The 12,217-nt window shown below is 37.3% G+C and overlaps 1 protein-coding gene across 1 annotated transcript in view; it reads left to right on the top strand.

Annotated features, from left to right (window-relative positions):
* Positions 1–12,217, top strand: part of ANO3 (anoctamin 3) — a 166,121-nt gene that overhangs the window by 31,566 nt on the left and 122,338 nt on the right. The window contains exon 3 of the mRNA XM_004585446.4: positions 4,510–4,668. Within this exon, the coding sequence (XP_004585503.2) occupies positions 4,516–4,668 (153 nt within the window). The 5' untranslated portion in view covers positions 4,510–4,515. The remainder of the gene's footprint in view (positions 1–4,509; positions 4,669–12,217) is intronic.

Genomic DNA, 12,217 nt, shown 5'->3' with positions numbered 1-12,217 from the left:
TAGTCAGGAGCTAGATTGGAAATGGAGTTGCTGGGACAAAATCCAGCATGTGTAAGTGATGCCAGCGTCACAGTTTGCTGCTTTACTCACTTGGCCTTTATACTGCCCCCCCTTAACTCTTGATTTCTGATCCCTAGTTTATCTTGAAAGTGATCAAAGAATTTCTTACTAACATATGATCTCGTAAACATTTTCTGCTGTATAAAGCTGCCATGGTGGCATAGTATAATAATTTTCTTCATGCATTACCAGCATCCGATGTGGGTGATGACTGCAGTCCTGGATACTCCTTTTCTTATAGCTTGTGAAAGCAATGGGAGAGGCCCAAGGCCTTGGGTCCCTGTTTTCACATGGGAAACCCTCAGAAGAAGCTCTTGACTCCTGGTATCAGACCATCCCGGATCCAGCCTTTGTAGCCATTTAGGGGGTAAAGCAGAGATGGAAGATCTCTCTCTGTATCTCCCTTCACTCTCTGTAACTATGCCACCTTGCCAGTTTTCCCCCAGGTCCCTGCCCAGTGTATATTTAGCACATTCTCTTTACCCAATCATCAGTTCATGAACATCTGGTTGATTCTGTATTTTGACTATTGAGTGTGTCAAGCTTATTTTGGAGCAAATTATTATGGATAAATTGAAGTGCTATCTAACTCTTCATGTTTATTTTCCTCAATTTGCTTTTAAAGAACTAATCCCTATTTTGATTTGTGCAATATTAGCCATTTTTTGTGTATTTAAAGTTTGAAGAAATAAATCCTTTCTTTATATGTATTTTTAAACTTTCAATAATCATTTTAATAGAAATCTAGACAGACACATTAGCTCTATCATATTTTATAGTGAACTATCAAAATTATGAAAAAAATCCTACATTTCGTGTACTATTTTCAAATTTTATTTTTTATTTATCTTTAACTTTTTGATTTATAGTGTTGCATATTATTGTATATATAGCATGATATTATTGAGTTTATTCATGGTTATTGGTTTACTTATAAGAGTTCTTTATACATCGTAACAAGTCCTTATATAAGGTTATTTATAAGAGTTCTTTAAACATCATAACAAGTCCATATATAAGGTTTTCCAAAAACATGTCCTTTTCCTCTCCTTTGTATTTTCACTTTTTGACAGTGCTTTTGCAGCACAGGATATTCAATTTCTGTATAATTTTATGTATGACCTCTGTAATTGTAATTGTGCGATTTCTGTAATTATAATTATGCTATTGGTCTTTTATCTCAGAAATGATTGCCAAAAGTAAAAAGAAAAATTACTACGCACTTTAGTCTAAAAATTTTGTGGTTTCCGGACTACGGTGTGTTTTGAGTTAATGTTTGTAGGGCGTTTAGAAGGATACTCAATGTCTATTAATTCCATCATGCAATATTTTGCATTTTTAATCTCTGAAATCAGCTGTTTCATTTTTGTCCATCTCACAATCACTGTGTGACAGATTCTAGGACCACTATCTATCTAGTTTATTGTGTCTGCTGCCTATTGGTGCTCACCCGTGAGACTTGCTTCTACACAGCAGCAGAAGACATTGCGATGAGACGGCACCACTTTGATTGTGTTACATTGTAGAATACTATCTTGCTATGGATCATTCTTGAAGCTGTTTTTACTGGTTTGAGGAAAGAAGCAGCCATCTTAGAAAAATTTAGGTGTTAAGAAACACTGGGATTGGGCCCGGTGTGATAGCGTAGTGGTTAAGGTCCTCGCCTTGCACGCACTGGGATCCCATATGGTCGCTGGTTCTAATCCCATCAGCCCCACTTCCCATCCATCTCCCTGCCTGTGGCCTGGGAAAGCAGTTGAGGATGGCCCAAAGCCTTGGGACATTGCACCTGCATCGGAGACCTGAAAGAGATCCTGGCTCCTGGCTTTGGATTGGCTCAGTTCCAGCTGTTGCAGTCACTTGGAGAGTGAACCATCGGACGGAATATCTTCCTCTCTGTCTCTCCTCCTCTCTGTATATCTGCTTTTCCAATAAAAATACATTCATCTTTAAGAAGAAAAGAAAAAAGAAACACTGGGATGCCAGGTTTTGTGGGTTAGGGTTACTGGGTTAAACCTATTCGTATGATACTGGCATCCCGTATTGGAACCTGTTCCAGGCCCAGATGCTCCACTTCTGAAATTTCCTGCTAATGTGCCTGAGAGACAACAGAAGGTTGCCCAAGCAATTGGGCCTTCTTGTCCATGTAGGAAATCTGGAAGAAGGTATGGCTCCTGTCTTCGTCCTGGCAAAACCCCAGCCACTGGGGCCATTTGGAAACCAGCTGATGGAATACCTTTCACCCTCTCTCTCTGTTTCTCTTTGTCTCTTTCTCTTTCTTCCCTTTTCTCTGTGTATCCCTGACATTAAATAAACAGTAATAGCAAATAAGACACAATTATTGTCTCTAGTTCAAATAAAAATACTGAAAGGAACACTAAAATATAATAAAGTAGATTTTAAAATGATGAATAATACATCTGAAAGAAAAGAAACCTTGGAAACCTTTCTATGAACCAAACCTCCCCTCTAGCCAAAATCCACCAAGGAGTTTGCAACTCATTCCCTGACCACAAGAAAAATAACTCTACAAAGAGCTTGAAATTGCTTGAAAGTGGGACCTCTTTAACCTGAAGTGTGCTCTGCCTGAACTCTGATAATAGAGTTTCAGGGTTCCATGTAAAAGACCTAGCTCAGCTTGGTCTGAACACTTCACAGACGTGTAAGAGAAAAGAAGTGGATGTGTTCTTGGGAATTCTTTTTTTTTAAGGCAACAATGGGTATCCATATGGTTAGTATGAAATGTTGTATTCTGATATTTAGCGTGTGAGCCTCATTGGTGAGATATTGCGTGTTGTTAGAAATCCAAACCAAAATGACATCTTCATGATAAAACATGAGCTGGTACTTGTCACTAGGCCAGTCAAATATAATTGATATGTTCTTCCTGATTGACTAAACCATCTTTGAAGGTTTTAACAAATTATTTTTGTGTAACTCATAAGCAGTCATTGAAGCATATGACTAAGGGCAGGCATTGTGGCACCTGGGGTAATCTACTGCCAGTGTTGCTGGATCTGAATGGGTGCTTGGTTTTTGAACATTCTCATTCTCTCTCTTTCTCTCCCTCCCTCCCTCTCTCTTTTAAATAAATTAATAGTTATAAAAAATAAGCAACTAATGAAAGATTACATGATAAACAGCCCCAGTCAGAATGAGTCCAAGTAAAATTACAGTGACATTAGGAATGTCTTTGCTTTGAGAAGCTATAGTATCAAAGGATTTTTTTTTCAGTGCTTTTCTGGCTATAGAGAAGGCATTAATTTTGTAAGTTAGTTTCTTTCCTATATATCCCTAATTAATAATATATCATCATTGTTGTATTGTATTTACTTTTAATTTCTCTTGGCATTTATCTATCCTTTCATCCAACATATATATATATAAAATGCTGTGTATGTAAATTGAATGACAATATGTTAAAAAGAACAGTCAGTAGTGTAATCCAAAGTTACACCCTGTCCCACCTGTTCCCTCTACACTGTGCACCAGTGTTACAACTGTCTACTTGCACATCTGCTTTTGTCTTTTCTAAAATGAAAAACAGGTAAAGTGTCATATAAGTGAGGTGTCTACGGTATCTATGTATTCATAGATGTCTACTTCACAGGACTATGATGACAAAATTAACATTCTGAAACACTGTGGAGAGGCCTGGTGCATAATAAATGAGTAACATGAGATGGCTATTGCTGTAACTGCATCATTTTTCTTATCAGTCTTATGTATCTGCAAGTCCCCAGTGTCTCTGAAATGGGTGATTCTTTCTGTGATACTCATCTCAATATTTTCTCAATCATTAAGAAACTAACGGTTCAATACCTTATTCTTTTGCAGCTGGGAGTTACTAGCATTTTGAGTTCATGTTTGAACCTATTGTGTCTGAGAAGCTGGAGCTCACTGGAGGATCCTATAGCAGTTTGACAAGTGCTGTGGGGTGTCACACTTGCACTGTTGCTTCACTTGAATGATTTATCAGCTTTTATATCCTTAAGAGCACTGTTACTCATCTCTCTTACCTGGAAACACCTACTTAGAGACCAAAACTGTTTTGGTTTGAATTCCAAGTGTTTATCTTCCAGCGTTAGGGTTCATTTTTAAACAGTAGCTGTGAGTAGCAGCTAAGTAAGGAAAGTGCTGTTGTTTGGGTGTGACATTTAGTAAACATCCAACAATGTTAGCTGATATTATTTTTACAGGCATTTATAGAAGACAATTGAATGCATTTGATGCCAGTATCAACAAGTCCCTGTTCACAAATTGAGCAACCTATTTCAGATCCCAGAATATCACTTGCTCCTTTATTTCCCACAACAGGGCAAAAAATTTCACTAATTATGCTTCCACATTTTTAAACATTGTGCTTGAAATGCAAATGAAAGTTACCATAACCAAAGCATGCGTATATTCCTAATCTTCACTGTTAAAAATTCATTGCTTTATTTACAGAATGACATGAATTACATAGCATCCAGTGGGCTTCTATTTAAAGATGGCAAAAAGCGAATTGACTACATCCTGGTGTACAGAAAGACAAATATACAATATGACAAAAGAAACACATTTGAAAAGAACCTCAGAGCAGAGGGTTTGATGCTGGAGAAGGAGGTAAGTGCCCCAAGTTCATGCTCATAGTTATGATGATGTTACTTGCTGGAATAAATAAAATCACTTGCATTTTTGGAGTAAGAAGTTTATCACACATGGCATTATAAAACATCTATTGTTTTTCCAAATTTAAATAAATACATTTCCATTTAAATATGCACCCAGTTTTACTCTGTATATTTTAAGTAGTTTTCAAAGGATATGACACGTTTTTCAATTTTAAAAATTGAAGGAAGTATAATTATGTACCTTTGTAAAATCGAAATTTCTAAAAAAGAAAATGTTAAAGTAAGTCATTTGCTAAGCAATTTTTGTATTAAGATTTTCTTCTCAACACATAATCTTTTTAAGGAAAATGCTTTTATGAAATTTTTGTCTAGCAAAATACTGAAAGTATTAAAATCAAAGACACTAGAACACTAGAAAGAATATAAAATTAGAAATGGGAAAAAAAACATATCCATCAGAATTCTATTATCCAAAAATAACCACTCTTGTTATTTTAGCAAAATGTTTTAAGGTCTCGTATGGCGCATATTGGCAAACGACAGATCAGAAAGGGCCTGATACAAAATACTGAAAGTATAGAAATGTATTAAATTAAAAGTCAAGAGTCTGTATTTACCATTTTCAATCACATCCTTCTCTTCTTTCGTTTCTATGACCACTCTGACTTTTATTCTGCTAGTTGCTGCTCAATGACGTTTCTGTATCTTCTCCAGGACATATTTTAACACAGACTTTTTCATTATTTTCATGAAATACTGGTACTATTCTGCAAGTTGGTTCTGGCATATGGCAATGTTACCAAGAGCTTAGGTAGTTATATTTAGAAACAGCTCCATGATTTACTACATGTACAGTATTAATACTAGGAATTTAGTTAGTCATTTCCCTATGGAAAAAAACATTTTTTCAATAATAAAAAAATAAAAATATGCAATGCTTTGTCTCTTTACGAGGAAAACATGTTTTGAGATCCTGTCTGGTGTTCTTAATCTGCACAAGTAAAATTCTGGCTTTGGGTTTCTGTTGACTTCCTTAGTTGTCTCTTATATAAGGATTCTCTGGAGAGTTTAGTCCAAGACACCCCTATCACTGGTAGATAATTGAATCGATATGTGTTTATTGAGAAGTAAACATCTCATGAACTGAATCTTTTGACACTTTTATGTATTGGATTTTCTTATGATTTCTCCTCCATACAATAAAATTAATCATTTCTTCATCTGCTCTGATACAGACATTTTAATTTAATACTGGTAATTATTTTATTGAGTTATTTCCAAGCATCTATTCATTCAAAAGATAACTTCAGCAAATTATGAGCATTCTGCTATTGCAATTCAATAGCAAAGTGGATTCTGAGACTGCCGTACGGAATTTACAGCTTTGGAGTCAGGCATGAAGCTAATTTATTCGTCATGAATATGGTTCAGAGCTTCTACGTAGTTTCCTTGATAGAAAGTCCAGATACTTACTTGAGTCTTGCTTTCTCTTGTTCTGCTAAACATTTCCCAAGAACAAATCCAAAAATTTTTGAGCTGTTGAACTTCAGACACTTTCAACAGGGTTTTTGTTTAGATGGCCTCTCAGCTGGGCAATGCCCAGTTGTCTATTGTTATTCCCAGAAAAGTTGTTCATTCTGGGTCCCAAAGTATGATTGCTTTAGTTCACATTCACATTCTTAAATGTGTTGCCGCACAGTTCCGCAGAGCACAGGGTGTGTGTGCCAGCCATCCCCGCAAACTCTAGTGTGTGTGAAGAATGTAAGTTACCAGTCTTGGTGCTTCTTCTTTTCTGCCACGTGTCTCTTTTCCTGTCAAGATTAATGACTTTACCTGACAGTTAAGAGTGTTAAGCATACTGACATTTTTCAGGCAGGTCTTACTAATTTTGAAGCTGATTTTAAGAATTTTCCTATCGTCTCCCCCCGCCCCAAAAGGTCCTAGAAGTCCCATGAAGTTTAAATGTGTGTTTCCATCCACTGGCTCATTCTCTACATGGCTACAACAACTAGGATTGGACCAAGCAGAAGCCAGTAGCCTAAAACTCAATCTGTTTCTCAAAAGTGATTGACATGAACTCAAATATTTTAGCCAAATTTGTACCTTACTGGGGTGTGCAGTAGCAGGAAGCTAGATTAAAAGTAAAGCGGGGACTCCAACCCAACTGGCATGATGACTTCTGGACCAAACACTTCCCCTTGAATAGTTAATAACAGAGACAATAATCTAGTCTGAAGGAGGAAGAGTAAAAGAAAAAGGAAAATCTAAAATTAAAAATGATAAACTTGGAACTGAGTTTTAAGAAATGATTTGTAACTAAAGCCAATAAATAAAGGATGTATGGAATGTAACTAAACCAGATGAAAAAAGGATGTGAATTTCAATGCTAGTTGCACTTTAGAATGCCATGATTATCTTTTAAACTACCAATACTATATTCCATCAAAACATGGAAAAGTAAATATTAGCATTATGGTGGATGTATGTTAGCAGGGAGAGAGATAACAATGATTTTTCTTAATATCAGAAAAAAAGCACTGTTTGACCTTTGAAAGAATTTCTAGAGCTATAACATTCTGTTTTAAAGATTAAGACTTTTGATCACTACATCAAGGGAAATAAGAAGTTATTGAATAGCTGCAGGCAAAGTGGCATTATACCTTTATTTGTTTTCCAAAGCATGAAAGTGAATACTCATGAGTATGAATTTGGAGAGCGAAGCTGGATGCAAGAGATCATCAGAGGCATAAGGAATATGACGAGGTGACTACATTATCATGAGTGATAACATAAATGTGACCTGAATGAAAAGGACCTCATCACAGATAGATAAATGGGTAGTCTACTGAGTAAAGAACAGTCAGTATAAACCACTTGATTAAGGGAAACTTTAAAAATATTATTTATTTGAATGCAAAGTTAGAGAGAGATACAAGCTGAGAGAATCTTTTTTTATTATTATTATATTTTTGCCAATCTTTACACAGTTATTTAGGGTAAAAAGGTTGAAGGGCTATAGGAAAGTGGATAAGACTATTATTTCCATATTGTTTCCTTCATGTTTAAAGAGGGGTATTAAGGGAGAAGGCCCACCCAATTTCCCACCCTCCCCAGGTCCCTGATGTAGGGCATGCTCCGAGATTCTTGCTCAAGTGGTTTTGACAGTTCACCAGTTATGAATCGCTGCCAATCTTGCCACTCCAAGCACTATGAGGTGTTTGAAGAATCCACTGATTGACATAGTCCATCATAGAGTCTCCGTTTGCCCGTATTTTGCTGCCAACATATAGCTGAGATGGTTGATTGACCTGTTCTGTCTTCTGTCTTTTCTTGGTTAGGCATTTTGATTGGGGGGATCTCCAAAGAAACTTTGTCTGAGGTGCTCTTGGACCAGATTCTTGTACTAGCAAGTACAGGGCCCAGTACAGTCCATCGCCCTGATCAGCCTGTGGTTGCAATTGCTGGGTTGGTTCTGTTTTCAGCCCCGACTTCCACTGGAAACAATGGGTGTTGCAGTACAGTCTGGTTCTGCCCAGCACATACTCAGCCCTCACATAAACAAGTGGGAGTTGCAGCCTAGTTGGAGCGACCCACAATAACCCCCACCAGGCCTGCTCCCTACCCTGGTTTGCCAGTATGTGTAGCAGTAGACCAGTCTGTCCCCCATCCCATTTGGCTCTCGTACATGTCAATGGATATTAAAGCTTAGTTCCATCTAACCAGCTCAACTATGCAGCCCACACGGATGCTGTTGGGTGTCTGTCTAGCCACCCCAACCCCCAACCTAGTTTTCGTGCCCTCCCGTGAAAGTGATAACCCAAGAGGGAGGAGCCCACTATTTCCCTCCCAGGCCTCTCCCACTTCCGGATTATGCACTCTCCAGGTAGTTCTGTAGTTTGACTTGACAGAATTAGACCCCAGTGCCAGCTTCTGCCAGCTGATGCTGTGGCTAAGCCCCAACAACCCTCACCCACTCTAATTTTGTTTGCACTAGTAGGAATAATCAGCCCAGACTGGCTTTTCCCTGATCTAGTCCACATGAGGCGCACAGGTGTTGTAGGCCTGCCTAGTCTGGTCTGCCCCCATTCCAGCTCACGTCTCCAGTGGGATTAGCTATCCAGCAAGGGAACCCCCCATGTTCCCCCTGCCGACTCTGCCCCTCCCTTCCTGGTTCTCACATGTGCTGGTGTGGCTCTGCGGTCACATCCAGTACAGGCAACCTCACCTTGGCATTCCGTATTGTACACTAGTTTTTGTTGTGACCGGACAGGCAAGCTGAGAGAATCTTCCATTCCTTGGTTCACTTTCCAAATGGCTACAGGAGCCAGTGCTGATCAGGCTGAAGTCAGAAGCCAGAAGCTTCATCTGGGTATTCCATGTCAGTGTATATGGCCTTTAAGTATTTGAACCATCTTCTACTGCTTTTAGGAGGAAGATGGATCAGATGTGGAACAGCTGCGACTGGAAAGGGAACCTATATGGGATGACAGTGTCAGAACCAGTGGTTTAACTTGCTCTACCGCAACAACAATCTTACAGGAGAGCTTATATAAACATGAAAGGGAATATGAGTCACAGAAATTAAATCACAAGTTGAACAATCGAGGTTTATTTGAAAAATACAAATAGAGATGTTGGTAACTTGTCTACAATCAAAATGAAGAATCTGATCAAACGGTAGGAGCTTTAGCCTTCAGTATACATTGTAGTAACGCTAACCATGCATTAGAATGAACTCACTAGACAGAATGAGAAAAATATCAGCTGAGTAGTGAACCTGTAAGGGTAGGAGAGTGGGCAGGCAGGGATGAGCTACAGTTAGAAGAGGCAGAAGATGAGGAGCAACAAGAAAGCAAAGTCATCAACACAGAGTACTGCTGAAAATCCAGCGTAGACACAACAGCAGCTCTTTCAGCTGGAAGCTGTAAAGATTTCTGGTGAAAACTTCTGATTAGATGGACTTGCTTGCTAGACCAGCAGGACATAAAGAAGGACTGGATAACGGAGAAATAGATGTGACAACAGATGTCATCAACTTGCTTATCTGCAAAAGAGAGAACAATTTGGAACATACAGAAAAAAGGCTTGGAGAAGTGTCTTTTTTTCTGCTTTTCCTTACATACGATTTTGAATGTTTTCAATTCTAAGTTCTTACAGTAGTTTAGTTTACTAGGACTGAATGTGTTACACAAAGGTTAGTATACAAAATCAACCTGTTGGGACAAAGGTAGTTTAAAAAATATTTTTCTGAAACAAGTCTTCTAATATTCCACCATTAAAATGGTCTTGAAGCTACAAATGCATATTTCTCACAATTAGTTATGTTATGTTCCTATTGCCACCTAACAAATGATCATAAATTTAGCAACTTTTAAAAAAGAAATATTTATTTGCTCAAAGTTCTATAGGTTGTAAGTTGGAAGATGACATAGCTGTGTGCTTTTGCTAAGTTTTTCTTAATTGTTAAATGAAGATGCCATCCCAAGAATATTTGTGCGTGGAACTCATTGAAGCTTATGTGGTAGTTCAAAATTCAAGCATTTGCTATTGTAAGTTGAGACATCTGTTTCTTTGCTGCATTTCAACTCAGAGAAACAATCCTCATTCCTCAGCATGTGGTTTCTTCTGTGTTCAATGCAAGCAGAAAACAACTTCTTATCTCTCTGCTGTCTTGAATCTCTTTGGCCAGGAAGAGTCTAATCCCTTGTAAAGATTCATCAGTCATTTATTAGAATCTCTTTTCTTAACTTGAAATCTATCAGAAAACAACTGAATCAAGAGGTAATTAAACATTCACATACTTTAAAGATTACACTGGACCAATACAACCAAAGATAGACATCTTGAGAATTTTTATAATTCTGCATACTGCCCTGTCAAATAAAAATCAGAACCAGATAACTGTGTATTCCCTGCCTAAGTGAGTAGATTTTAAAAGAAACTTTTAAATGATAAAATGTGACCTACGCATGCTTATGATTGTTTCTGATACTAATTAATTTCTATATGATATACAATTACCTATATCTATCTGAAATATCAAATTTTGTGCTATTCCAAACATCAGTTGCTTTCTATTCTCTCTCTACTACTGAAGGCTGTGGCGTTTGGTTGCACTATAATTTTTATCAATATTAAACTGAAGATAGATACTGATTGTTAACAGAAGAAAATAAGGTTTGTTTGCTGAAAAGTGAAGGCTAAGGAGTATGTCCTAATTTCTAAAACACAGCGCTCACTGGAGCTAAGCACTGAGTCTCGCAAGAATAAAATTCAAGAGTTTTTAAATTGCACATACATATTGATGTTTTTAAATGCTAACATCATTAGGAGAAAAAGACGTGTCTCTGAAGTCATGTGAATCAATATACATTTTATTTGAAACTGCCAGGATAGGTACATTAACCTAACTCATTTTATTATTATTATTATCATCTTATGACAATTCCATAGGCTCCTGGCATTTCCCTTATCCCCTCCCCAATTCCCTCCCCCCCACCTAGTTCCTGTATATCATTACTAAAATATAGTTCTTCATACACAGTCGTATGTCCATCATTGCGGGCATGGACAATGGCAGAGAGTCTAGCATCCTATTGTCCAGATATAGTGAACAGTTTCATTGTAAGTCCATCTTTGTCTATCTGCATTTTGTCTTTCTCATAGACATCAAACTGTGTGCTTCCAAATATATTTTATTTCTGCTCTGCACCAAAGCTTGTGAGCTGACTTCATAAAAACCCACTTTTTAATTTCCCCTTCTCTCCAGAGTAAATCGCCTACCTCCTCAGAATGTTGGGTGGAATAATTAAATAGTAATGTGAAGTGTGAAGATTGTGGGTGGCTTGTTCCCTCTGAGAAGCCTGCTTTAATCAGAGTTGAACAGGATAGTACCAGATTGGCATATTTGAATTTTAATTTGAAAGTTCAATCTCCTAACACCACCTTCTCTTTGCCAGCCCCACCCAGTAATGGTAAAAGTTGAAACTATTATTTTAAGTAAAATTATAACAAAATAGAAGTTAATTTGAGGAAACTTGAAAGATCTATAGGACAAACATGGTGATATGTTCCAGCTGTGTGTTCATGTGGCTAAACATTTGCTCATTGATGACAGGCATTGTAATGCAGTCATCTCTCTAAAAGCCCCCTTTCATTTAAGTTATTTAACTGTATTAAGTTATTTGGAATGCTATAATTTGAAAGCAGTGAATTAAGAAAGCTATTCATACTGTTAATTTAAGTCTTGATAAAGTTCTTTCTTCCAGAATAGCTTTGTTTATTGGTATCCTGTGTTCCTCAACTCTGAAAACGAGTTAATAAGTTCAACAAATGCTTAGTTCTTACTATGTGTCTGGTAGAAAACTTGGAATGAGATCTGTGTCTCTGGCTTGAGACACACAAATGAATAAAATAAAATAAGTTTCTTGTGCTACATAATAGAAGTTAAAAATACTCCAAGAAAATAGAAGAAGCAGTTAAATATGCGGGCAAATGAGACAAAAAGCAGCAATTCTCCAAATGATGTAAATGTAGTAAAT

This window comes from Ochotona princeps, chromosome 4 (assembly GCF_030435755.1).
Source record: "Ochotona princeps isolate mOchPri1 chromosome 4, mOchPri1.hap1, whole genome shotgun sequence".
NCBI classification, from domain to species: domain Eukaryota; kingdom Metazoa; phylum Chordata; class Mammalia; order Lagomorpha; family Ochotonidae; genus Ochotona; species Ochotona princeps.
This window is presented reverse-complemented; position numbering and strand designations above follow the sequence as displayed.